This window comes from Neofelis nebulosa, chromosome 14, assembly GCF_028018385.1.
Source record: "Neofelis nebulosa isolate mNeoNeb1 chromosome 14, mNeoNeb1.pri, whole genome shotgun sequence".
Taxonomy (NCBI): domain Eukaryota; kingdom Metazoa; phylum Chordata; class Mammalia; order Carnivora; family Felidae; genus Neofelis; species Neofelis nebulosa.
In genome coordinates this window covers 66,774,573-66,800,000 of record NC_080795.1, presented here as the reverse complement: position 1 = coordinate 66,800,000, position 25,428 = coordinate 66,774,573, and the positions used below count along the sequence as shown (strand labels likewise).

The window sequence follows — 25,428 nt, the reverse complement described above, 5'->3', positions numbered from 1 at the left end:
TCTGGAAAACCCGTGTCGCTCCCACACTGGCTGCTTGCCCGAGGTTATGAAGACCGGGTTAACAAGCTAGTCCCTGAGGGTCTTCGCACCTGCACTGGGGCACCGCCAGCTCACCGCACTTCCTTTAACCCCCATCGGTCGGGTGGATGGGCTTCTGCGTCCCTCGCCCTCAACGCACACCAAAACTAAAACGTAACTCCTGGCCTAGTATTTCCCGGAGAGAAATTAACAGCCCTGAGGATGTTGAACAGCGGGAAGGAGAGGCGGGCACAGCCCCGGAGCTGGAGCGAGGCTCGGACACCTTTAACTTGCGGCCTGGTGCCCCAGAGGTCGGCGCTGCTCGCTTAGCGTGCTGAGAGAGAGGGGGGGGGGGGGGGGGGGGGACTGTCCCTGCTCTCCACTCCCACCCCGCAGGCACCAGAAGCGCCCGGCCTCCCTGTCCTTGTCCTCTCTTTGGCACCCTCGGAGACAGGCCTGGCAGAGGACACGTTGACGGCGGCTCGGGGGCAGGGTGGGGTGGGGGTTGCCCTCTTCCGTCCAAGAGCCGGGGCTGGGGCTGCGAGAGAGGCTCGGAGGCTGTGGTCTCCTCCCCCGCTCTGCTCCCGGCCGCGCTGTGCTCCCGCAGTTCCGGAAGAGCTGCTCTGATCGCGGGGCTCAGTGACAGCTCGGGGATGGGAGGGGAGCTCTCCCTCCTCCCCACCCCCGCCCAGCAGTGACCCAGACGCCGCTCGGGCCTCCTTTCTGCGCCGCGCCAGCCCGGGAGCCGCGGGAGGACGGGGCGCGGCTTCCCGAGCGCCGGGCCCCGCTCTCCCGGCGGCGGCGGCAGCTGCGCCCTGGGGGGCGGGGAGCGGGCGCCGGGGGGCCAGGGGCGGAGGGGCGGCGGGAGCCCCGGCCTGGCAGCGCGGCTTCAAGTTTCCACCGGCGCGCGGTTGTGCAACAGCCTCGCGAGCGGGAGCCGCGGGCGCCTCGGAAAACAAGCCGAGCCCATAAACAAAGCCACGTGGGCTCCGGCGGGGGGGCCGGGCTAAGAGCAGGCGGCTCTTCCGGCAACAAAGGGCCGGGGCCGGCGGCCCGCGATAAATACTGCGGCCGGGACGGCGGCGCGGCACACTGGCCAGTCCCGCGCGCCCTGCGGCCCTCCCCGGCGCCGCGCCCTCTCCGAGCCCAGGCGCTCGGCTCCGCGGCCGCGAACCCGCAGCCCTCCACGCCGCCTCCCTGCAGCCGCCCCCTCGTCGGCCCCAGCACCCCTGAGCGTCCGCCCAGGGCAGCGCGTCCCCGAGGCCGCCCGGCCGGTCCTGTCCGTCAGTCCGCCGAGTCCGACCGTCGCGTCGCCCCCGGAGCCATGCCATTCCTCGGGCAGGACTGGCGGTCCCCCGGGCAGAGCTGGGTGAAGACGGCCGATGGCTGGAAGCGCTTCCTGGATGAGAAGAGCGGCAGCTTCGTGAGCGACCTCAGCAGGTGAGTGGATCCGCCACCAACTTGCAGCCCCGCGAAACAGACCTGGGCTGGTTTCGGGGGCGCAGGGGCGGGAGAGAGGGGGGCACGCAGGGCTGGAACGGGGTGAGGAGGAAGCCCCTGGACGAGGGCGGCGGGGGTGGGGGCGGCGGAGTGCAGGGGAGGAGAGAGAAGTTGACCGGGTTTCTGCAGAGGTCGCTAGAGCACGGGATTCGGGGAATTTGGTTTCTCTTATTGTTCAGGGTCTGCGTCTCCAAGTGGGCACAACTCTTTACAGAACCCCGGGTCCCTCTGGGAATCTGACGACAGACGCAGATCTTGTCCGCAAACGTTCAAACTCAAGCATACAACTTCAGGGGACCCCTGCCTTAAGGAGACTGGAGTCGCGCCGTCCGCCTGGGCGGGGGCGCGGGCGAGTGGGCTTCGCACCTTTCAACCGCTGGGGGTGGCGGGGCTCGGAGCACCCTAGCGCCGTGGGCACAAGTCGGGTGACGCGATCGGACATGGGTGCAGCACCTCCAGGCTCTTCCCACGCACGGGCGACCGCAGAGTGGGCAGGGAGGATGAGTAACCAGGAAGGGGCGGCCAGATGGTCCCTGGGGCACCGGCGCTTGCGGGGCGGACTGGCGGAACCAGGGTGAAGACTCGCGACTGCGGAGCTGCGGAGGAGGGAAGGGAGGCGGGAAGGCCACCCACAAGCCTTCTGCTTCTGAAAGGAGAAGCGCTTGCACCTGTTTCTTTAGTGGCCCTTTCGGTCAGTTTTCTGGGCGAAATAATTTCAAGTGATGCCCGTCAGTTGCAAAAAGTACCCCACCCCCCACCCCCTGAGCCCCGTCAGTCTGGTTGAAAACCCGAGGTCCGCTCCGTTTGGTTATAACACAGAAGCGCTGTCTAGTAAGTGAAGTGGTCTGGAATCTGTCAGTCCTGGATCGCAACAGTTGACTTCCAGATCCCTGACATTTGGAACAGGTGGGAAGGGCAATGAAAGCGGGTCCAGAGGCGATCAGTGCAGCCCAGTCACCCTTGGATGCCTGTTCGTGCAGCCTTTGGTTGAAACCACTGGCACCAGAACCCTTAAATTGATTCCGGTGATGAGTTCTGTAACCTGACCAGGTTCCCACTTACTGAGATTTACCAGTGGTTTTTGTGGCTGAGCTCCCTGGCACTCAATTTTAAGAAAACTGTCAAGAAAGTGTGGTTATTTTGACAGCTTGACCTCCAGAGCACGCCCCCCCCCCACCCATCTGATTGTTATTTGTAAAACATCAAACTCCTTTAGTCTTCCAATGGAAAAAAAAAAGCATTTAATCCTGGGGGTCTGTCAGGAGAGACAAAAGCATATATAACCCTTATGTTAAAGATATTTTGAGGCAAACTGTAGAGTTTGGAGAGCAAATAAGAAGTCTTATTGCAAATCAGATAATTTACTTAATAGAAAAACAGACCAATTGCTGTCACTAGACTCTTAACCTTTTAGGGATGCGAGTTACCAATTATGCCTAAATTATTCTCCCTTGACTAGAAGCTTGCTTCTAGTAGAATAGACGCTTCCTTCCTGCCTCCTCATTCCTAAGGAATGATGATCTTGATAGTTTGTTACTTTTATTTCTGTACAACAGTCCAGATTCTTTCTGGGGAAATACAGCAAGGATCTGCTGAATGATGTCCCAGCGGCTCACCCAAATATGATTATAGGTTTCTCGTCAGTAGGATGCAGTCGTTCAGCAATAGAGGATTCAAGATACTGAGCCTCTGGTTCACATAAATATTCACACTGTATCTGCTCCAAAAGATAAGCTGGTATCACTCCCCTTTAGAAGCAGATAGTGGTGCCTCTCGCCACAGAGTGGGAGACCTTGAAGATGGTTTTAACTTACCACAAAAGTTTAACCTAGGCTGGGATCAGGTAGCTTCACACCCCTCAGACCCCTCCATGAGCCTCCTTCTTTCCTCCCATTTCGTGCCTTCTGAGCCAGTGCTGTAGCACCGCCATAGTTACCACAAGTGGTGATCAATATAGTGGCCACCTGTGGCTCTTGGAGGAGTCAGAGGTTTGGTAGCTCCTGGCAAAGCAGCTGGCTGTTTGTTTGCGGAGTATTTTTTTCCTCCACCAATTGTAAACAATCCCTTCCCTACTTAGCATGAGAAGTCTGCCAACTTCTTAAAAGCAGTTGGCCTTCTTGGACCTAGGCCTGGAGTCTCAAATATCCCCACTGTTTTTAGTCTTGGTCATGTTTCTCTGTGATGTAAGGTTTGGGCTGACCGCCTGCCTACACAGGTGAATGCCTCTCCTGTTAGGAGAAAACAAAAAGCCCACGGCCCTTTCCAAAGGGGGAGGGGAGGTAATGAAACAGGACAACAGAGGCCTGCTACACTTCTCTGATTCCACGTTCAATTCTGTGAGCTGCCTGAACAAGAGTCGGGAATGAAGGGTACATTTGGTGTGTTCCGACCTGGGGAGAGTGTTTACAGTTGACCCCAGCCCGTCTGGACGGCACGCCTTCTCTGGACTCTGCTGGCCATTCTGTGTTCTGGGCCCTGTCCCCTTCCAACAGCAGAACCTTACAAAGCCCATCCCACCCATGAACAGAGATCATGGCAGGCTTTAGGATAAGTTCAAAGCAGTACCCCTCATTTAAAAGGGGTACTTGCATAAGACAGCAGAGGAATGACCAGTTTAAACGTGGGTGGGCAGATGAAAAGTTCAGGGAAAGCGCTTGGCATGAATTGGGGGTGGTCCAAGAATGCTTCAAGGAAGTGGTAGTTGAGGTACCTCCAAGCCTCACCAACAACGCTCCAGCTTCCCCCACCCCCAGAATGAGTCATCTCAGCGATCTGAACCTCAGGCCACTCTTCTCCAAGTCTACAGGCCTGCAGCTGAAAACTCCAATGTTGCTTTGCACATAGCTGAGGCTGAACCAGGAAGCAGGAAGCTTGGTGCCCTGGACGAGTAGTGCAGAAGACAAAAATAATAGGTCAGATTTCTATGAGTGCTTACTGTGTGCAAGGCACTGTTCTACAAGCTTCATATAGTACGCTGTTTGTTTCACCAGAACAATCTGGGTAGGGAGTCTGATGATTTGCGTCCGTATTGGAGCAAATTAGCATAGAAATCTCACCAGCTTTAATCCACAACCAAACCCTTTAGGCCCTCCATAGCTTTCTTAAATGGCCTGTGATTGCAGAACAAAATGAGAAATAGGCCTTTCCTCCCACCGGTGCCCTTATCTCCTCTGCCCAAATGGTCTTATTTTGAAATCTTTCCATCATTTCTAAAGTTGTCTTTAAATATCTAGGTACGTGTATATTGATAGTATAAGGCTGGGCAAGGTCTTTTTTCTTATTCTGTGCCTGTGCCTATAAAAATCAAGATTAGTAAAAACTAACCACCAAATGGCAACTTCAGTGGCTATTCTTGAATTTAATGAGGTAATTAGCATCCTTAAATAGTTCTACTTAAAAAAAAAAAAAAAAGTTAAATGTCATGGTTCCTAAATGGTGGTGGCTTTTCTTGTTAAAAATTTCAGTTGTAATTTTCTCTTGGCCTTGCATTTCCTTGAAATGGATGGACATAATTGAACTCTCAGAATAACCTCTGAGTATATTATTGCTTGAAAGAAAAGCTACAAGCAGACAACACAAATAAACCTCCTAGCCCTTCCTTCCAGGCCCTACCTCTGAAGTCCAAAACCTAATAATCAAGAGAAAAATGCAGGGTTTGTCTTTGGTTGAAGCGTTTCTACATTCTACAGTGGAAGAACATCATCAATGATGTCAAATTCTTCTTCAACTAACTTTGGAAATGAGTCGCTCAGGCTTAAAGCAGATTATTGTCATTTCTAAGAGGAAAGCAGGTGCTCAAATTCCTTTGAGTAATGTTCTCAATTAGAAGAGAGTAAGATGAACTGTAAATATTTAAAATCTCTGGGGAATGGCCACAATCTAAGGTCCAGGCTCTGAAAACTTTCTGCCAAACCTCAAAAGTGTGACTGAGAATAAGACTGCTTCATTTTATGGCTCTCTACAGGTGGAATTTAAGCTCTAGGTTTTCGTTCATGGCGTAGGAGTGTGTTTTCTTTAAAAATAAGCCTTCGTGTGGTGTTTTTACATGAAAAACGTTCTTAACTTTGCTTTCTAAAGCTGTTCTCAGCTTTGGTACACCATGGACCAGTCAAGTAACCTTCCATGTTTTCCCCTTCTCAACTTTGATTGAAATTCTTAAGTTGGCTTTAAGGACTCAGAGTCCAGCGCTCCCTTGTTCTCTCTTTTCTTGCTGACCTTGGAGCAGATCACTGACCAGTCGGTGGTTTTGTACACTACTGTCATGCAAGTAGACAAACACACACTCACGCGTGACACAGAGCCTGGCCCCAAACATTCACCCTTGGCTCGTTTAAGAAACTGTCTCTAAGAGAAGACATTTCTGCAGTAATCTCTATGAAACCTAAAAATATCCAGTTTCCCCAAATGAAAAGAAAGCTAGAGATGTTAGAAATCTCAATAAGTGGTATTAAACATGGCCTTACAAGGGCAGATTAACAAATGATAGATTATCCATCAAGCTTATTCCTCTGGGTCCAGAAACACTGAGCACGTTGTTGGTGATATCATGTGTGAGCATTTATGTAGCAAGATACTTATTGTACTTATTGAAGTGCTACTTGAGACGATTGTAGCAACAGGATACTGGAAATTGTTTCAAACCCCCTTTTCTCTTTTGCCATTTACATAATGTCTGTGGAATAGAGAAGTGCAGGTGTACCTCATTTTATCCAACAGATGTATGTCCAAAGAAGATGTAAAGCAAACCACATTTTAAATTCAGCAAAGGAACTCAGAAAATTAAAGAGCTCTGATATATCAGTGATACAAGAAAAAGCCCCTGATTTATGCTTTACTAGTGGGAATTCTAAATCCTGCCTTGTACATACATCCCCATGGGGCTCGGGGGATCTACTCACTATACTTCAATATTTCTCCAGCATCCTTTCAATGAAAACTTTTCAGAGATTTACTGTGAAGTTATGTGGTATCACAGAATAGAACTCAGCTCCCCAAAATGATAGCTCAGCCTACTGGCAGAAATATGCACCTGACCCAAGTTGAATGTGTGCGTCCTTCAGGGACCTGTGAACTGGGCAGTTCTGTTTTTTCAGCCCTTATAAATTTATGAATTGTGAAATCAGCTGGTTTCATTTAGGACCCAAGGTCTTCACCTCGCAGCATGATGCCGAGTGTTAGTCACAGAATTCCATGAAATCTAAACAATTGGCACTGTATGCTCAACGTCTCCTAGAAATGGAGTGTGTAAGTCAGATTTTTGTTAATGTGATCATGTTTCAAAGGCATGATGGAAGCATGCTAGTTAAAAGAAGCTTGGGTAGGGGCGCCTGGGTGGCGCAGTCGGTTAAGCGTCCGACTTCAGCCAGGTCACGATCTCGCGGTCCGTGGGTTCGAGCCCCGCATCGGGCTCTGGGCTGATGGCTCGGAGCCTGGAGCCTGTTTCCGATTCTGTGTCTCCCTCTCTCTCTGCCCCTCCCCCGTTCATGCTCTGTCTCTCTCTGTCCCAAAAATAAATTAAAAAAGGTTAAAAAAAAAAAAGAATTTTGGGTACACTTTAAATGGGTGGATTGTATGGTATGTGAATAATATCTCCATAAAGACTTTTTTTTTCCTTAGAAAGCAGCTTAGGGTGGATGCTTTTGCAAAATGAAGGCATTGTGTACCACAGTGATAGCAGTAATCATCCCTCTCCCTCCCCCCTGCAGTCGTCATTTTTGCTTAAAGTAATATTGTAGTGCCCGGCATTGCCTTTAGTTAAAGGGTAAAGGGCTGTGTGTCAAACACAATGGCAGGCACTGTTGGGAATTCAAAAGCAGTAGAAGCCCCCATCCCTGCCTTCCACAGAGATGTGACAATATTTCATCCCCAAAGAGGGAGGTCTGTGCCTGAACAGACTTCTTTTGACGGGGTTATTGTTTTGTTTGAGAAGATGTATGTTTGTGTTTTAGAACCTGGTAAGTTATTTATAGAAACAGCTCTTATTAAAGTATAGCTGTTATAGCTCATCCCCTCTCCTGTTATTCCTAGTTATTGCAACAAGGAAGTATACGATAAGGAGAATCTTTTCAACAGCCTGAACTATGATGTTGCAGCCAAGAAGAGAAAGAAGGACATGCTGAATAGCAAAACCAAAACCCAGTGTAAGCCATTTGTTTTGAACTTAAAAGAAAGCTGTTTGAAGATCGCTAGGATTGGTTCTTTGCGGGGGAGGGGCGAAAATCAGACCTCGAGTGTTAGACATCTGCTTTAATGTTTACTGTGTCATTGACAGAGGTCATTGGGAACTTTGCACTCAGAAACCCGGCCGTGCATTTTACAAGCAAGATCAATGTGTTCTTTATAGTCTTATTTATAAGTCAGTTGCTAGTCAGAGTGGGTTTTTCCCCCCACTTGTCACTAATATTTGACGTAGTTAATTTAGTTATTATACAGTGATATGGTCAGCTGAATCAGTTCCAGCATGTGCTTTTATTTGGCACTGTGTTGTGAGGCTTTGAAAATAGATTTGTTTCTCCCTCTTTCCTTGTCTAAATACTACTACATTTCTAGATGCTGGGTGTAAGAGTATAAAGTTCTAGAAATAAGCCAGAATCACAGATCTTTAGTTTAATCCACCCATACTACATGATCTCTTCATGTTATCTGCTTTATTTCTACTTTTTATGGCCTTGTATAAGTTGTAGGTTTGACATTTAAAACAAACTTGTACTTGGGTATTTGATTTTTTTCAATTTGGAGCTTTGGTATACTAAATCTGATGATCAAAGATTTGGAGAGCTTCAGACCCGGTAAGCATAACTCCGATATGTATACACTGCAGAAATTAGGTATTTGCGTTTCTTAGATTGTCAGTAGAGTCTCTGTCTTTCTTTGTTAAAACTTTTTTAACACTTTGGAGTATATGAAAAAGAAACAAGTTTAAAATTTGGGGCATGTTGCAAATTTTAAAGCTGTGGGGTTTTTTGTTTTTAATTTTTTTTTTTTTTTGCCTCTGTAGATTTCCACCAAGAAAAATGGATTTATGTTCACAAAGGAAGTACTAAAGAGGTGAGCATCCATCTGTTCCTTAAAGCATATGCTTAGCTTTATGCCTCTCCCAACAGGAAAGGGAGGGAAAGTGGGCAAGAATATGACTTCAAATCATGGCTGGGTGTGGGGGATAGTGGCTAGCAGCTCACCACCTACCCAACCATCAGAGAGAGTGAGAAGCCAAAGTCACTAGGTGGACTCCCCAGTCATTCAGTGAGATCACGTATGTAAAAGTGCTTTATAAAGATTAGTATACCCATCTCAAATGTATTGTTATAAAGCCTTGGCCTTGCCCCAAGAACAGTGCCTCTTTCTTGTTCTGAGATCTCTTCAGACTCCAACTTTGTTAAGTTTTAGCCCTGGAGGGGCTAATCACTAAACACAGCAGAAGTTTTCATGTCTGCTCAGTATGAGACACTGAGCTAGTCCTAGAAGGGGACAAGGCACTGTTACAACTACATTTGCCTGGCACTTTATAAAACCCTTTTATGTACATTTTCTCCCTGCACAGGCATCTGCTCAGATATTTACGTTATCAAGCAGTGTGGTAGAACGATGGAATTTCTACCACTGTCAGGGACCTTGGTGAATACATAAGTCCCTCTGTGGTTTGGGGCCCCACGGAGGTCAAGGGCACACCCGCCATTATCCAGATACTCAGAGCAGAGCTGAGACTGTGAGTCAGGGCTCTCTGCTCCCAGTGCTTGTGCGTTCATAGGTAAAAAAAATCAAAAGTTCTTTTGCCTCCTCATGAAGCCTTAAAAAAAAAAAAAAATGTTTCTGATGATCCCAATGAGAAAAGCAGTAAAGATGCGAGGCAAGGTAGCAGGCAGGGTTGACACAAGGAAGTCTAATTCTCCTCCCAGGAGATGCTACAGTGACCAACTATCTTCGTCTCCCATCCTATGTCCAACTCCTGCCCTCTCCCGGATAAGCAACTACTTAGGATTTTCCCATTCAAGTTCATGCGGAGAACAAGGGTCCAAATGGTGCAAGTCACGAAGAGGGGTGTTTAACATGTGAGTCACAGACTAAAGCAGCTGCTAGCTGCACTGTCCATCTTTGTGGCTCGCAGGGGGCTCCCAGAAAGAGCTTATCCGGGGCCCAGGAAAACAGCATATGGCCACAGGTTACCTAAGACAGGCATCCAGCTTGCCAGTAGAGTCCAGGTGGACCGTTCTGAAGAATGACCTCTGTGCCCCCCCGTTTTCACATTCAGCGCCATGGATATTGCACTCTGGGGGAAGCTTTCAACAGGCTGGACTTCTCAACTGCCATTCTGGACTCCAGAAGATTTAACTACGTCGTACGGGTAAGTCTCTATAGGTTCCCAGGGTCTCAGTTGAATTATCTTTTTCAGGTTCTCTTGAGATAGTTCCCCCCCAAAGAATAACTCTGTAGGACACTGGGAATTTTGAGGAAAGCAGAAAACAGACTTCTCAACTCCCTTCTGTCCAGATCTACTTCGAGTCCTTATGTGGATCCCGTGAGGATGTCCCTGAGATTGACTGTGACAGATAGGAACGGCCATAGTCCTCATGTGAGCCACTTCCCGCCCCCCACCATAAATGGGAACACACTGCAGGCAGCAAGGGCTCTGGCAGCCACATTAGCAAGAGAGAATTCAGTAGTAAGAAAGCCAAAAAACACCATGGCTTATTTTAAAACCTTCTGTACCTCTGATTGTTCTCACTGTCCTCCTCCTTGTCCTGCGTTAGCAGACTCTAGGTGACCCCACGGCATTCTTGGTTTAGGCTACAACACCAGACAAGTTCAAAGCACCTCAGTGCATCTTTCCTGTGACTCCCTCCCACCCCACGTTCAGTCTCTTGTTCACCTAAAGTGTGAAACTACCTGTTCAGGTCCGTTGCTTTACATTTGAAACCCCATGTTGGGAAAAAAAAATTTTAAGGAGCTTTGGCAAGATATTAATGATGAAGGTAGTAAAGCAAATAAGTCTAAACATGCCCTCCAAATCAGTGATTCTTTTTAATTGGTTTATTGTTGTTGTTTCCCCCCCCCCCCCCCACCCTTAGCTCTGTTGTGCATTTCTGTCAGTGGTTCAACCTGAGAGGTAGCAGCTGTTTGGGTTTTAGTCTCAGAAGTAGGAGGGACTAGGGGCTCCTGGGTGGCTCAGTCAGTTAAGCGGCTGACTTCAGCTCAGGTCATGATCTTGCATTCATGGGCTCAGGCCCTGCATCAGGCTCCGTGCAGACAGCTCAGAGCCTGGAGCCTGCTTCAGATTCTGTGTCTCCCCCTCTCTCTGCCCCTCCCCTGCTTTCACTCTGTCTCTCTTTGTCTCTCAAAAACCAAAATAAAACATTAAAAACAAATTTTTAAAAAACGTAGGAGGGAATTTACCCCTTGTGGGTGTTGGGTAGCTGGGTTTTTATCTTCTTTTTCCTGGGTTGTTGTGCTTCTCAGTGCCCCGTCACTGGGTCACATGATTGCCACGGCTCAGCCAGAGCAATGACATTCAAGGCCCCTTGAGGCCTGGATCATTCACCTGTCATCAGGGCAGATGCTGGCCTGGCCGTCCCAGCTGACCTGATAAAAACTCAAGGCTCCTTGTAGGTTAGAAGCTCTGAGCTGAGCCTGTGACCACATGAGTAAATCTGTCAGCTTTCAGCTGAGCCCTTATTCCAGTCCAAAAGGGATGAAAATAAGAGACCTTCTTGATGAAATGTTCACGTCATTCAGTGTGACTCTGCCATTTCAGGGAGGTCACTGTGGCCTGCAACCCAGCCCAGGCTGGTTGGAGACAGGCCCAGCAAGAGCTGGAAACTCTGTTGCTAAGAATATGAATACTTTCCATCTTCTAGGTGTCAGAGGAGGACACCCAGTTCTGATGTCTTAATTACAAACTGATCAGCAAAACAGTCAGTTTGTAGATGGGTCTTCCTACTTGTTTTCCCTTTCACAAGAAATACAGCAAAGGAACAAGGTCGTAATAGCAAAACTCTATCTTCGTGCAATTATGTGCCTTCACCTTTATTCGTCCATTAACCCTATGAAGTGTGGGTACTTTTATTATCTGTTTCAATAAACAGAAATACAGCAAAGTAAAATGGCTTGTCCAAGGTCACAAAGCTACATAAGTGACAAAATCGGGATCTGAAACCTGGTCAGTCTTAGAGTCCACACTCTTCACTGCTACAGTAAGTTCTCTGCAAGCAGAGGACTGAAGGTACAATAGTCTGAGGTCAGGTCCCAGCCCCGCAACTTTCATACTATTACAGCCTAAGGCTCAGCCGCCCCTTCCATAAGAAGGATTTAGAACAACCCCAACTTCACAGGGTAGCTGTGAACTCAGTAATGTTATATATGAAGATACCCTGCAAATCGGAATCAATTATTCAGAGTCAGCTACTAATATTTATTATTGCCTACTCACCTAAATTATCATTGATTCTCCCTAATATGCCTTTTCAATTCAGTTGATAAATGTTTTTCTACTTCCAAAAAAAAAGATTAATGGGAAATCTGCCACTTGATTAAGACTCAGCATAGAGGACTTGTATCTGATAGTATCTAATTATAAAATGTGAGCACTTTCCCTCAAATAATCTTGAAGTTAGAGAAACTGCTGAATGCTCTCAGAGCTGTCAGGTTCAGCAATAGTGGAAAAGTGTTTCTATTTTGGAAAGAACAATCTTTTTTTTTTTTTTTTCCCCTTTCACTGTTAAGAGTCCTCTATAATTTGAGAAATAATGTTATTTTTATAAAGAGCTTAAAACATTTTAATGATAGGCACTGCGCTTTGAGGGTTTTCTTCTAAGGAAGTCAATGCACATGTCATATATTCTTACCCTTAAGCCAACTTTGCAAAGTAGCTTGCCAATATGTCCTCCCCATCTTACCACTTGGACATAATGGTCTAATATAGTACCATAGTGATTCCTTAGTTCCAGTGAACAACTGAACCAACTTTGAAGGCCTTTAAAAAATGTTTTTTAATCTCTTTAAAGCCAAGTACATTAAAAAGGAAAATTTTTTTATGTTTATTTTTGAGAGAGAGAGAGAGACAAAGTGCAAGTGCGGAGGGGCAGAGAGCGAGAGGGAGACACAGAATCTGAAGCAGGCCCCAGGGTCTGCTCTGAGACGTCAGCACAGAGCCCAATGTGGGGCTCGAATTCACGAACCACAAGATCATGACCTGGGCTAAAGTCGGACGCTTAACCGACTGAGCCACCCAGGCGCCCCTAAAGCCAAGTACATTTTTTTACAAAATGTGTTCATGCTGGCTTCCCTCTTCAGAGACAGACAACGCAGAGGGAATAAAAGAGGTGGCCAACACCGCTATCTCAAAATTGTCTAATTTTTATCTGTAAGTACAAAAGTTCTGCGGAATTTATGGAGTCAAAAGTTTTTAATAGAAGCTGGGAAGGAAAGGTTTTCATATAGTATCTGTACCTTATTTTAATAGGCTTCAGATTATACTCGCTGCCTTCATTCCCTTCTCTACACACACACACCCAATGGCTTAAGTACAATTTTAACTGTGGTTTTTAAGGATGATCTAAAATCTTTAGAGGCAACAACTTACCCATTTATGAAAGGTCATTTTAAAAATTGGTTTACACCATGCCTGAAGACCAACACATTTTGGAAACTCCCTTGGGAAGCCGGTGAGCATTCCAGGGGCTGGGCTGGTGGTAGGGCTGGAATTTGGTCCCCATGAGGAGGTGAGTGCTGACTAACTCAGCTAGGGCACAGAAAGGCCAATGGAGAAAGTGGGTCTCCAGGAAGCTGGGAGAGGGTTTTGGAGACCACACATCAACTCACAGCTGTCTGAACTAAGCCTGCTGTGGCCCACTGGTTCTCATTTGAACTGGCTGCACATTAGAATCACCTGCAAAGCTTGTTTCTCTACAGAAGGTCACTTCTCGGGCATATGATTTAATTAACTGAAGGTGGTGTCCATGCATTGCTACTTAAATCTGCCCTTTGGGGGACCCCTGTGTTTTTAAGTTTGGGAACCAGCTCAAAAAACTATTGGAAGCCCAAATGCTGGATTTTACACATTGCGTTTTTAAACAAGACACAGTAGGGCACAAATGCAGGAAAGGGTTTTCATGCTTTAATGCCAGGATGCCCTTTGACCGGGTCTTCCAGCTCTCTTTGTGGAATGTAGATGCCACCTCTAGACCAGAAAGGTTCTGGAGAACCTTGAGGACCACCTCCCGACTGGAGAGAACTGGCCCATCTGTGCTAGCAGATCAGAAAGGACAAGCAAAAGCTTGCAACCCCACTCTCTATCCCTCTGCAGCCCAAAAGAAAATCACAGCCTAAACCAATGCACATTATTTTTTTCTCCGTTACCACCCTAAGTCCGTTTGAATGTTTCCAGCAAGTTACTGCATTCCTACAACCCCTAAAAGTCTTTTCCAAAAACATGTTTTAGTTTAAGTTGACTGGCGGCTTGGCAAACAAAAGACTGAAATATGGCACTATGACTCAAATTCAAACCCAATGCCTTCAATTAAGGGCATGCTGTTGGTGGGTCGTGATGTGCAGGAGAAGCCTGGCCCCTTTGCTAGGTTCCTCTGCCGCAGTGACCTTGGATTAATTTAGCACTGCACATACTTGGCACCTTCCTCTGATGGAGGGTGGCCCCTGCCACCTGGGTCTTAAAACCAGTGGTATCTTTTTCTGTTGGGAGAGAGAAGCTGGGTTGGAGGGAGGAAGGCCAGCCACCCCAATGGCCACAGAGTCAAAAGAACAGAGCCGTGAGCCTATTTGAAAATGACTCACAGAAATGGATGGAATTGTGAGAATCTACTGTGGGGCATTAACATTTGAGGGCACAGGGTGGGTCGTTCAGTGAATGCTGATTAGGCTGCCAGGGATCTTACAGGAGAAAGTCTGTGCCGCATAGAATTCCTGGTTTTCAGTCCTAACAAGCATTGAGGCAAGCAGATACTGTAATGTCTGAGTACCCACAGAAGAGGGAACACCTACAAACAAAACACACAAAAGTGGGGACCTACCTGAAGAAATAGGGGTGCCTACATAACCCACAGAAGTAATGGGATACATTCAAAAGTAGAAAGGTACCCATCAAAGGCGGGGGGGGGGGGCACCTGAAAAAATGAGGAATTGCCAAGAGACCAAAACAGTGGTGTTTTTGACCATGGACTCCTAAACAAATAACATAAGCACGTACTCTCAATTTACGTATATTCATAAATTCATCTGTGAATCACATCCCTATAAAAGGTGCTAATAATGGTATCTGTCCCATCATGTTGCTCAAGGAATTCAAACTAAATTTAAGTGCTTTCCAACAGGACCTGGTATGTGGTAAGCACTCGATGAGAATCAGTTGTTGCCATTAATATCCTCATCTTTAGGGTCCTAATTACAGGCATTAGAAAACACACAAATAGATTATAGAAATAGACAATAGATATTAAAGATGAAATAAAATGGAGAGATTGATGTTTTATACTTTTTCTGCCAGATTTCCTTTCCTATGCCACTTTGAAGACCTCAAGATCAAATTTGTTTTGAGAACTCAGAATCTAAGCCTATCCCACCATGGGCCATAAATATACAAAAATTCTGTCTAGTTTCTACATTATCAGGTGCTTATTATGCAGAGGGATATGCTAAAATGGACAGGTGAGCTGAGTTTAAAATGCCAGTTCAGCAGACTTTTCTCCCATGCAAGGAGGTAAGCTCCTGAGAGCATTGGACACTGTACTCCAAGTGCTCTGGTTGAGGGTAAGGTTTGTTTTCAGGAACTGTGAGCTAGGATCCAAAGGCCCCTCCAGTCCACAGACAGAGGAGCTCCAAAGGCAAGGAGGTGACTGCATCCCCCTGCTAGGTCCCCATAGATCAAAGACTGCTTCCGGTGAATGCTTTCAAATTCCTAAATAGGTATTCCTGAATGAAATCCATAACATTTACCTAGTGATTGCCATAACCACTCGAGAATCAACGAAGCCCTGGTCCCTGCTTATCAGGATCTTCTGGGCTACTTGGGGGACAAGGTACAACTACTGAAGTGGCAGCCTGGGTTTTGGTCTTGTCTAGGAGACTGGAGGAGGGGCGGGCACCAGAGACAGCCTGTTGGAAGAGGTAGAATCTCTGAAGAAGGACTGAAGAACTAGTCCTTCCAGGAGCTGGCTAGGTGGTGAGGCAGGAAGAAGGCTTTGCAGGGACAAGTGCTGTGAGCAGAAACTGGGAGATGAGGAAGAATGGGAGGGGAGTGCTGGTCAACCAGAGGCCCAGGCAATGTGACATCCAGCCTCATGAAATCAGAGGGTAGAGGTTAGGAGTGCTAGGGTAGACGAGAAGCCCAATCTAAAAGCAGGATGACTGAAGCAAACAGAGCTGCTCAAATTGATGCAAACAGGGAGCGGGACACCATTACAAGTTCAAAAATATCGGGGATGGATAGAAGACAGGCAAGTTTCTCTCAGATGAGAATACAATTAATTTGTGTAAACTTGGCCCTCCTTCCTAGGATTTTAACACTCCGTTAGAGAGAGATGTTTCACTTGCAAATAATATTTACCCAATCTTGACATGCCTGAAGATTATTCAACGTTTTTTTTTTTATTTTTTTTTTTATTTATTTTTGGGACAGAGAGAGACAGAGCATGAACGGGGGAGGGGCAGAGAGAGGGAGACACAGAATCGGAAACAGGCTCCAGGCTCCGAGCCATCAGCCCAGAGCCTGACGCGGGGCTCGAACTCACGGACCGCGAGATCGTGACCTGGCTGAAGTCGGACGCTTAACCGACTGCGCCACCCAGGCGCCCCAACATGCCTGAAGATTATTAATGTAGCTGCAATGTTCTCTCTTCCAACCTGTCAGTGTTCAAGCTCAAAGTCAGGACAAAACTTTCCAGGTTTTTAATCTGTGTTATCCACTGAATAAATAAGGGTCTTGAAAGTACATGGCACTCGGTACAAGCAGAGGCACTGCCTGATGTAACCAAAGGTTTCTTGCAAAAGACATAATGTTCCTATAGGTACCCAGCTTGGGTGTTGAACATGTGAGAAATGGCAGGGGCTTCTTGAAGCTTCTTTCCTGCCTTTGATAACCCTGAGGCATGTTTTCAATCACACCTATGATTCAAACTTCAGAGCCCATAGTCACAGGAGATGGAAGAATTTAGAGATAGGTTATGTTCTTAACAATATCCTATGCAAGACAGAGTATGCTCCAGCAGCAGCCTCATTGTTAACCCCTGTGTGGTTTGGTCTGAAACAAACACACGGGGAAGCTACTGCTTTCTGCTGATGCTTCCGAAGCCCAATTTATTTACCGTTCCTCTAGATGTCAGCTGCTTGCCTTCCTGGAAAGGGTGATCTGTTTGCGCTATAAGTAATTTACTCCTGAAGAATTCGTCTGGAACCAGACCCCATATGAGTTCCAGCCTAACAGTCGAGACGATCTAGCACTGACCGTGATTGTGTCATTTGACCATCATGAGCCTCCTGATCTAAAGAGGAGGAATTTGGGTGTACTCTTTCCCAGGTCCCTTGCAGCTACAATGCTCATTGATTCTAAAAGACAAATGTGTTAGAAAATAAATATTGGTTGACTGCCTACAACGTGCCAGGCTGGGGGTAGAGTGATTGGTAAACAAAACAACCCCTGCAGTCTTGAGGTTCATATCCCAATTAGACAGTCAACAAATAAGGAAACAAGATCATTTCAGAGATGTGTAAATGGAACAATGAAACCACAGTAAGATAAAAATGGTGACTGGGAGGTTTCCATAGAGGATGGTCACAGAAGGCCTCCCTGAGCAGGTGATATTTGAATGAGACCTGAGGGGTGGGTCAGAGCCAGCATGTGAAGCTGTGACAAGGGCAAAGGCTGGGAGGTGGGACTGAGCTGAGCCTGTTCAGGAAACCAAAGACGGCCCTTGTGGCTAGAACAGAATGAAGTTGGAGGAGGGGCACAGGCCAGATCAGGGAGGACCTTGCCAGTCACGGAAAGGAGGTTAGATCCTCTTCTAAGGGAAGCTGTTTGAGGGTTTCAAGCAGAGAAGTGACATAAGCTGATTTTTTTTAAGTATGAATGCTATGAGGAACCGAAGGTGAGAGAAGATAAGAAACCTGTCCTTTCTTCGGTTAAGTGAGATAGGAGGGGAATATCTCTTCTGCCCAGTCATGTTCCACACGCCACTTCAAACTGTGGTTGTAACCGCTCCAAGATTTGCTATATGATATTGCTTGCAACTAGATTTTTCCCCTACTCGACGTCTCCAAAATGAGCACGAGCCAAAGTTGAAGGGCAGGATGTGGTTTCTGCATGCGGTGACCACCATCCCTTCCTCTGGTAGCCCAGAACCATTCCTGTCACTGCACAACCAGTCACTGCAAATCACTCCGGATACCCAGACTGCCCACGCGGCAATGACACCATGGAGTTCAGGAGGGGCCTGAGAGCCGTCTTGCTCCTCCTTTTCCTCCTCCTCCTTACCCTCCTGCCTCTCCTTAAACACAGCACAGATTACTGGCACCTGGGCTAAAATTTGCCCGGCCGAAAAGAAAGAGCCATTTCCCAACAGAACATTTTCCTTTGCTCTCTTGTGGCTGGGGGCAAAGAATCCAGCCAGCTAAGTCATCTTGGTAAAGAAATTGCCAGATGTAGTCCTGCTCCCCTCGGCACACAGCTCTCTTAACACAGAAGTAAAATTAATCAATTTAAGTCCTCTTTACCACTAGTTCCACACCATACTACCTACTGGTTTGGGGCCTGCAGTGTTATGCTGATGTGGAAAGTAGACCTAAGTGGTTTACCCAAAGCAAGGGCCCCAGCCCAGTCATGTCGTTAACACTTTCTGCGGATTATTTCTCCCTTAGTAGTAAAAGCTGATTACCTGTCACAATGTAATATTGATATGGCATTTCCAGACCCTGTCTCCCAGAGTATAGCAATACGTGATATTGCTACTAGTTTTTTTTTTTCAATATATGAAATTTATTGTCAAATTGGTTTCCATACAACACCCAGTGCTCATCCCAACAGGTGCCCTCCTCAATGCCCATCACCCACTTTCCTCTCTCCCCCACCCCCCATCAACCCTCAGTTTGTTCTCAGTTTTTAAAAGTCTCTTATGCTTTGGCTCTCTCCCACTCTAACCTCTTTTTTTTTTTTTTTTTTAATTTTTTTTGCTACTAGTTTTAAAGTTTGGCCATAGATGCAAATTTGATCGACCCTGAAAAGCTGAAGTCCTTAACATGTTTTCTGTTAAGACACATCTGGTTAGAGTCCACCACTTAACTACTGCTGGTGTGACTTTAGGTATTTGACTTAACTTCTCTGAGCCAGTGTCCTCTTTTTCAAATGGAGAGCCTAACTCCTCAGGTTACCATTGAGGACTAAGCGAGATCATACATGTGAAGTGCTTAGTGCAGTCACTGATGTGTAGTAAACCCCCATTTATCGTTAGCAAAATAAGACCTCACGGTAGATGCAACTATGTAAGTCGTAAAACGTATCAACGTTAACATTCATCAACAGATAGGGAGCTATTAAAATGTATCACAAACATAATAAAAATGACAGAAAGTGATATTAAAATTTGAAACCATTTAAGCATTTGGTTGACAATACATAAAATTGAAATACAAGGATTCGAAAGATCTTTAAACCATCTGTACTTTACTAATTCACTATGCCCTCCCTGGCATTAATTTTACCTAGTGATATTCTCTGTATTATGATAAAAACTAATAATAATATGAGTATATTCTTTGTATCAGACACTATTCTGAATGCTTTATGAACACAATCTTCATTGCAACTCCGAAGTTGGTACTATTATTATGCATAGTTTACAGACGGGGAAACTGAGGCACAAAGTAAAGTTGGTAAACTATGGCCCAAGGACCAAATCTGGCCTCCCACCTGTTTTGGTAAATAAAGTTTTATTGGAACACAGCCACATCTATTCATTTACATGTTGCCTAAGGCTGCTTTTGCACTATAACTGCTAAACTGAGTAGTTGTGACAAAGAGCCTATAGCCCACAAAGCCCAAAATATTTACTCTCTGGCCCCTTACAGAAAGTTTGCTAAACCCTGATATCAGCTGTAAACTTCACTAAAAGATTGGGGTCTGGAATAGGAAGAAATAATATTTTATAATAGTAATAATGCCTTGAATTTGGTATTCAGAATGGGTTTTTACACATTTATCTCTTTAACTCTTATAACAACCCTATAAAGTAGGTAGTCTTTTCATTTCCATTTTAGAAATGAAGAAAATGGGGCTCTGAGAGGTTAAATGACCTATGCCACGGGCTAGACAGTAAACTCCATGCATCTAGCTATCACGTGACCCTACTGTCATATCCACGTCACCTGCCACAATGCTAGGACAGAGTGGGCACTCAGAAAATATTTGCTAACGAAAGACAGTTGTAGAGGTCACCCAGCTAGAGAAGCTGGGTGTGCTCCTATTGAAGGGTTTTTTCTCCTGACCCCACAACTGCTTGGCAGTGAAAAGAGGGACTTTTTCTTGAGATCAGGTTAAACATAGGGTAGTTGACATGTCATCCTGATGTCGATTGAGAAATTTTCGCTGCCGTATTACTCTTCTTCCTTAGTCAAACATCGTCTCAATCTGACCAAAGGGCTTTTTGTTTTCCCTCAGATGCATAGTCATAGCCTTGCAAGTTGCCTTCTCCATGTGATTGGTGTGTTTTTAGACAAGATTAAAACTGACACCCTCAAGAGATGGTAGTCACGTGGAATCTGGGTTTTGGATGGATTTCAGGCAGAGCTCTGCCCGCCCTCCCCCATTCCACCACACGATGAGTCACAGTGCACAGCCAACTGCCGTTCCGAGAGCCACTCAAGGCTTTTGTTTTCTTTCATCTTGCTTTATGCTGGTCATGTGAGGCACAGTGTATTAATAGACCATCGGGCTGGCCTTCTCAATCTGGTTGTTGTTGGTCAGGGAGATAAATGCAAGGTCTGGCCGGTCCCTTGGTGCCATTTGTCACTCCTCTCTTGACTATCACGTGCTGGTTGGTGACAGAGCTGAACCAGACAAGCAGAGGTCATCGGGTGTGGTCACCACCCATGGATGTGGCCTCTACGGATGTACTGACTTCTCGCCTCTCTCAGTGGGCACTGGATCAGCTCCTACTTCCATCTTTGGATCAGCAGCACTAATCTTAACAAACCAGCCTCCACCTTGCCTCACCTCCTTCTCCATGCATGTGTGAGAGATACAGAAGCCGGGCAGGAAAAGGTTTTGGGGTGGTTTTTTTGTTTTGCTTTGTTTTACTTAAAAGTAAAATTATGTTCAGGAAATTAAAAGTCTGTATGTGGTTTGACAGGCTCCAAAAGGGCTCCGGGAGGACAGAAGTTTTAAACAAATGTCTTGGAAGCAGAGGTTCTTTCAATTGCCTAGGGCTTTGATCCAGAAGTTTCGGTTCTCCTCTGCAGCCTACTTCTTAGAATGTCACTTTGCTAGTTCCCTCAGCCTTGATTCCAACGCTTCCAACAGTGTCACACTCGATGTTTATTGACCCAAAGTGAAGTTGGGCTGGGGCCTAGCCAGGAGATGAAACGCTCTTGAAAAGTTTCCTAGGAGCAGAAATTCAAGCTTTAATGTCAAAGAGGGGTCTTGGTTCTAAGTCTAAGGTGAGTGCGCTGGGGGCCTGCTGGGCTCTGGGGAGATTATTTTCATTTTACATCAACTTCTTTTGTTCAATAACTCCGTGAAAGCATCAAGTGTGTTGAGGTCTCTGCTGAGTCCTCTCCTTGCTCTCAGTAAATTGATAGTCTCTTGAGCCTCACTTTGTTCATCTGTTAAGTTGGTTGAACTACATGATCTCTAAGATGCCCTTCCAGTCTTAAGTTTCGTTTTTTAACAATAGAATTTTTAATAGATTTTTTAAAAATATTGCCACATCTGTAAAGAATTTTGCTACCAAAGAAAGACCAGACTAGGGACGCACCAACTTAAATTATTACCTTCATTCCTTTGTGTTTGGCAATAATGGGGGTCGTGGGATTGGGACACACTCTTTCAATAAACACCAACCTCTATTTTCCACCTAATTTGTGCCAGGCACTGTGCTTTATGGGCATTCCCTCATTCAAAGCTCTCAACAATCTTGACGACTCTGAGTATTATTAGTACAGATGATGAAACCAGGGCACCAAGAAATTTAGTAACTTGCCCATAGCCACAGGGCTAATAGGTGGTCAAATCAAAAATTGAACCCAAGGTTAGGAGCTATAAGGATCCTAGCCTCTAAGCAGAAATATGTAGATATACGATACAACCCTGAATTCCTCTCTTTTCCTGTGATTGGCCTCTTTCCACAGGAATTTAAGTGCAATGGAAGATTCTAATTAACAGACATTTTTACCGAATGCTGCAGGAGCAGGAGACTTCTGGATAAGAATTTCCCCTTCCTTGGAAAGTGTGCATCTTACTGACCATGAGGTTTAATGTGCCTTGAGAGTAATTGGTGCTGGTGGGGAAGAAGTTCAAGTAGGGGTAGAAAAATTCTTGCTGGGAGTGATTGTGTATGACTCCAACATTTGCAGGTCATTGGAAGTTTTGTTGCCTTTAGAGTTCCTCAGCTTACTTGCTGAAGTAGGACAGGCAGAATGAATTCACCCTGGCTGAAGCAAGACTCTTTATATTGAAAAGAAAACAAAAGCAATTAAATATTCAGCCTGATTCCTGGGTTTTGAATTACCCCCCATTTGTCTTTCACTTTGAGCATCTGCTTTTTATTGCACTGTGGGCCCGCCTGCCATCTATCTCTCCCTGTCGATCTGTCTCTACGTGTCATGTGACCCGAAAGCAAAGATTAGAGGAGAAAAATGTCTCTGTGTTCTAAGCCTGGCAACTTCTATTTTTATCCACAGCTGTTGGAACTGATAGCAAAGTCACAGCTCACATCCTTGAGTGGCATCGCCCAAAAGAACTTCATGAACATTTTGGAAAAAGTGGTACTGAAAGGTGAGCACTCTCTCACTCACTCTCTCTCTCTCTCTCTCTCTCTCTCACCCTCACCCTCACCCTCACCCCTTTTTATAGAGATGGGGATGGGCAGATGGGTTTTCTGATAGAGTGGACCTGTCATTAGATTTAAGGAAGAGTGAGTGGATGGAAGTGAATGACTCCAGATGCACTTCTGCCAAATTCCAGTTCAGAAAGGAGGGTCACTTGTGAAAAGGGGAGACACCATCACCCTCCCATCCTTTTATTAGGAGTATCCATTTGCCCTGCTATAAGCCTCTCAAACTTCTCAATGTGGGCACACATCCCAACCTTGGCTAACCAAGCCCTCTGGATTCTAAATTCCTAGAAAATTGAGCTATATACGAAGCAGAATAGACTCATAGACTATTTGATCTAAAAGAAACTTTAGATCTTTGGCTCATCTGAGTCGTTGTACACAGAGGGAAACTGAGGCCCGTAAGAAAGAGTAATTTATCCATAATCACACAAAGACTCAGCCAGACAGGATCGGAACTCACATTCCTGACGAGTGACCACTTGCTGGGCAGGATGTCACTGCTGGGCAAAAGAAACTGCCTTCAAATCAGGTGAGCCATTGGTGCTGGCAAAACTGTGAAGGGAGAAAGAGTCTTTGTCGAAAACTAGGGAGAAGAGAACAAAGAGGGACCTAGATAATGGAAACTCTACCCAGTAACCTCAAGTGTAGAAGCTTGGCCAAGTGTAGAATAAATAACAGTGAGAAAGAAAACCACATCCCCGGAGGCAGTACCCACGTAACATGAGCAGAATCGAGAAGAAAGGCCCACTTATAAAATATACAGTGTTTCCAGTATCACGACTGTTAATACTTTTTTCTCCCCCCCCCCCCGCCCCCACTCCAGTCCTCGAAGACCAGCAAAACATCAGGCTAATAAGGGAACTACTCCAGACCCTCTACACGTCCTTATGTACGCTGGTCCAGAGAGTCGGCAAGTCTGTGCTGGTCGGGAACATCAACATGTGGGTGTACCGGATGGAGACCATTCTCCACTGGCAGCAGCAGCTGAACAATATCCAAATCACCAGGGTAAGCAGCAGCGCCCCGGCTTCCTTCTGGCAGTAAAGACGTTAGTCGGGTCCTCCACGGCGAGGCAGGACTTTAAATCCACTGTGGTGGTGGAAGAGTCTCAACTATTCTGATCTGATGCTTTCTGCTTGGGTGCTGGGAGCGGGCTAGAACTTCCCAGGAGAGGGAAGCAGGAGAACTTGGCAAAACAGGATCAAAGTGTGGGAACTGAAACATGGTAGGAAAACTGGAGACTTCGATCTGGGGTGGGGGGAGGGGGGGAATCTCTCTTCTTTGTCCGTTTCCTCCTAAAGAACCTGTCCCTTATAGCTCTAGGAATGCTGCCTTGGATAGGATAGAGCTACAATGGCAGTGGCTTGGAAAACTGGTGCCAACCTTTGAAAATTCTAGTTCCAATGAATAATTATGACAAGGAAGCCTTTGGTTAAAGACTGTGAACATACATGTAGGAAAGAGAAGAGTAATTCTCACTCAAAGCAAAAAAAAAAAAAAAAAAAAAGCCCTATATTACAACAAAACTACTATAAGTAGTGTCTTTTGACTTTTACAACATAATTTGGCCCCCAGCTCTTGTCTTCTTAATAGTGAGCAGCAGGACTAAGGCACACAAAAATGTGAGAAAGACACTGCTGTAATCTCTAAGGCTCGCTAATGGACAGGCATACTTAGACCGCTCACATAGCGCTTGACTCCCGTATCTAATCACCCACCGCACTGTTCTAAGTGGTTCCGGGACCCAAGCTGATAAAGTTTGGGTCCGCCCCATCTCTCGAGACAGTAGCATGAAAAAAACCTGTTTGACCTCTTTTAAATAATTACTTTACTAACATAGTTTTCAAAATCTAGCATCCTTGACTTTGCTGTTAACACCCTCTCTAAGTCTTGGTTTCTCAAACCCTGAAACAAGGGGAATAATTAGAAGCCTCAGAATTATGTGACTTCCTTAGTCACGTAGGCTACAACTCCCACACTTACACACACATAACCACACACACACACACACACACACACACACACACACACAGCAGAGCTCAAGCCCAGATAATCTTTCAAAAGCTATCTCAATTATTTGACTATTTTAAGAGAGTACATTCTGAACCTTTACCTAGTTTATTCTAATAATTTACCCCAATCCCTTCTCTCAGGTATGGGCATAGTTTGACAACGTGAACTTGTGACCCAGATTCCCAGTTTATCTCTCCCAGAAAATTCACTCACACCTTCTACCTGATTTCTGGTATTCTGTGTAGCCTGGACTTAATACGTTTGTTGTTTTTTTGTTGTTTTTTTTTTGGTCTAAGCCCAGGAGAGAATTACCCAGCCAGTGATCTAAATGAGCAAGTCCCATTTGTCTCAAGGGCATCTTCTCCCAGGGGAATTTGGGACACTGTTTAGATGATCACACTTGCCTAGAGCTTGCCTCTGTTCCCTCTGTCCACACCACAGGAGCCCCATGGGCTTACTTACCTAGAACCACCCCCTTAATTGACCCATGGACACCGGAAGATAGCCACTGTAGTTACTCTAACCCTTCATGGAGTGAGAGGGGAGTGGGGACCAGAGAAGCCCAATGACTTAGGCCAAAACCGGGACTCTCTATTCCTCACATGGCAAAGCTTTCTTAACGTCAAAGATTTCCAAACTTCTTTTCAATCCAGCTTTCTTCCAACTATTTATTCCATGATCCAGCTTTTCGCAACCTTTTAAATCCAGCACAATCCTGTGCCGAACAGATCAGACACGGAAGTTCATCTCACTCGCCCCTCTGCTCCTGGCACTACAGCCAGGCCAAGCTATTCCCTGCCCCTTCCAAGCTTGGTCCCACCTCCCCAGACCATCCGATCCACAGAAACCA

At 46.0% G+C, this 25,428-nt stretch overlaps 1 protein-coding gene across 1 annotated transcript in view; it reads left to right on the top strand.

Annotated features, from left to right (window-relative positions):
• Window positions 1-808: 808 nt before the first annotated feature.
• FBXO32 (F-box protein 32) overlaps window positions 809-25,428 on the top strand; it is a 36,513-nt gene continuing 11,893 nt past the window's right edge. Inside the window, exons 1-6 of the mRNA XM_058698995.1 lie at window positions 809-1,458; window positions 7,546-7,658; window positions 8,516-8,565; window positions 9,767-9,859; window positions 22,411-22,504; window positions 23,389-23,573. Coding sequence (XP_058554978.1) covers window positions 1,343-1,458; window positions 7,546-7,658; window positions 8,516-8,565; window positions 9,767-9,859; window positions 22,411-22,504; window positions 23,389-23,573 — 651 coding nt within the window. The 5' untranslated portion in view covers window positions 809-1,342. The remainder of the gene's footprint in view (window positions 1,459-7,545; window positions 7,659-8,515; window positions 8,566-9,766; window positions 9,860-22,410; window positions 22,505-23,388; window positions 23,574-25,428) is intronic.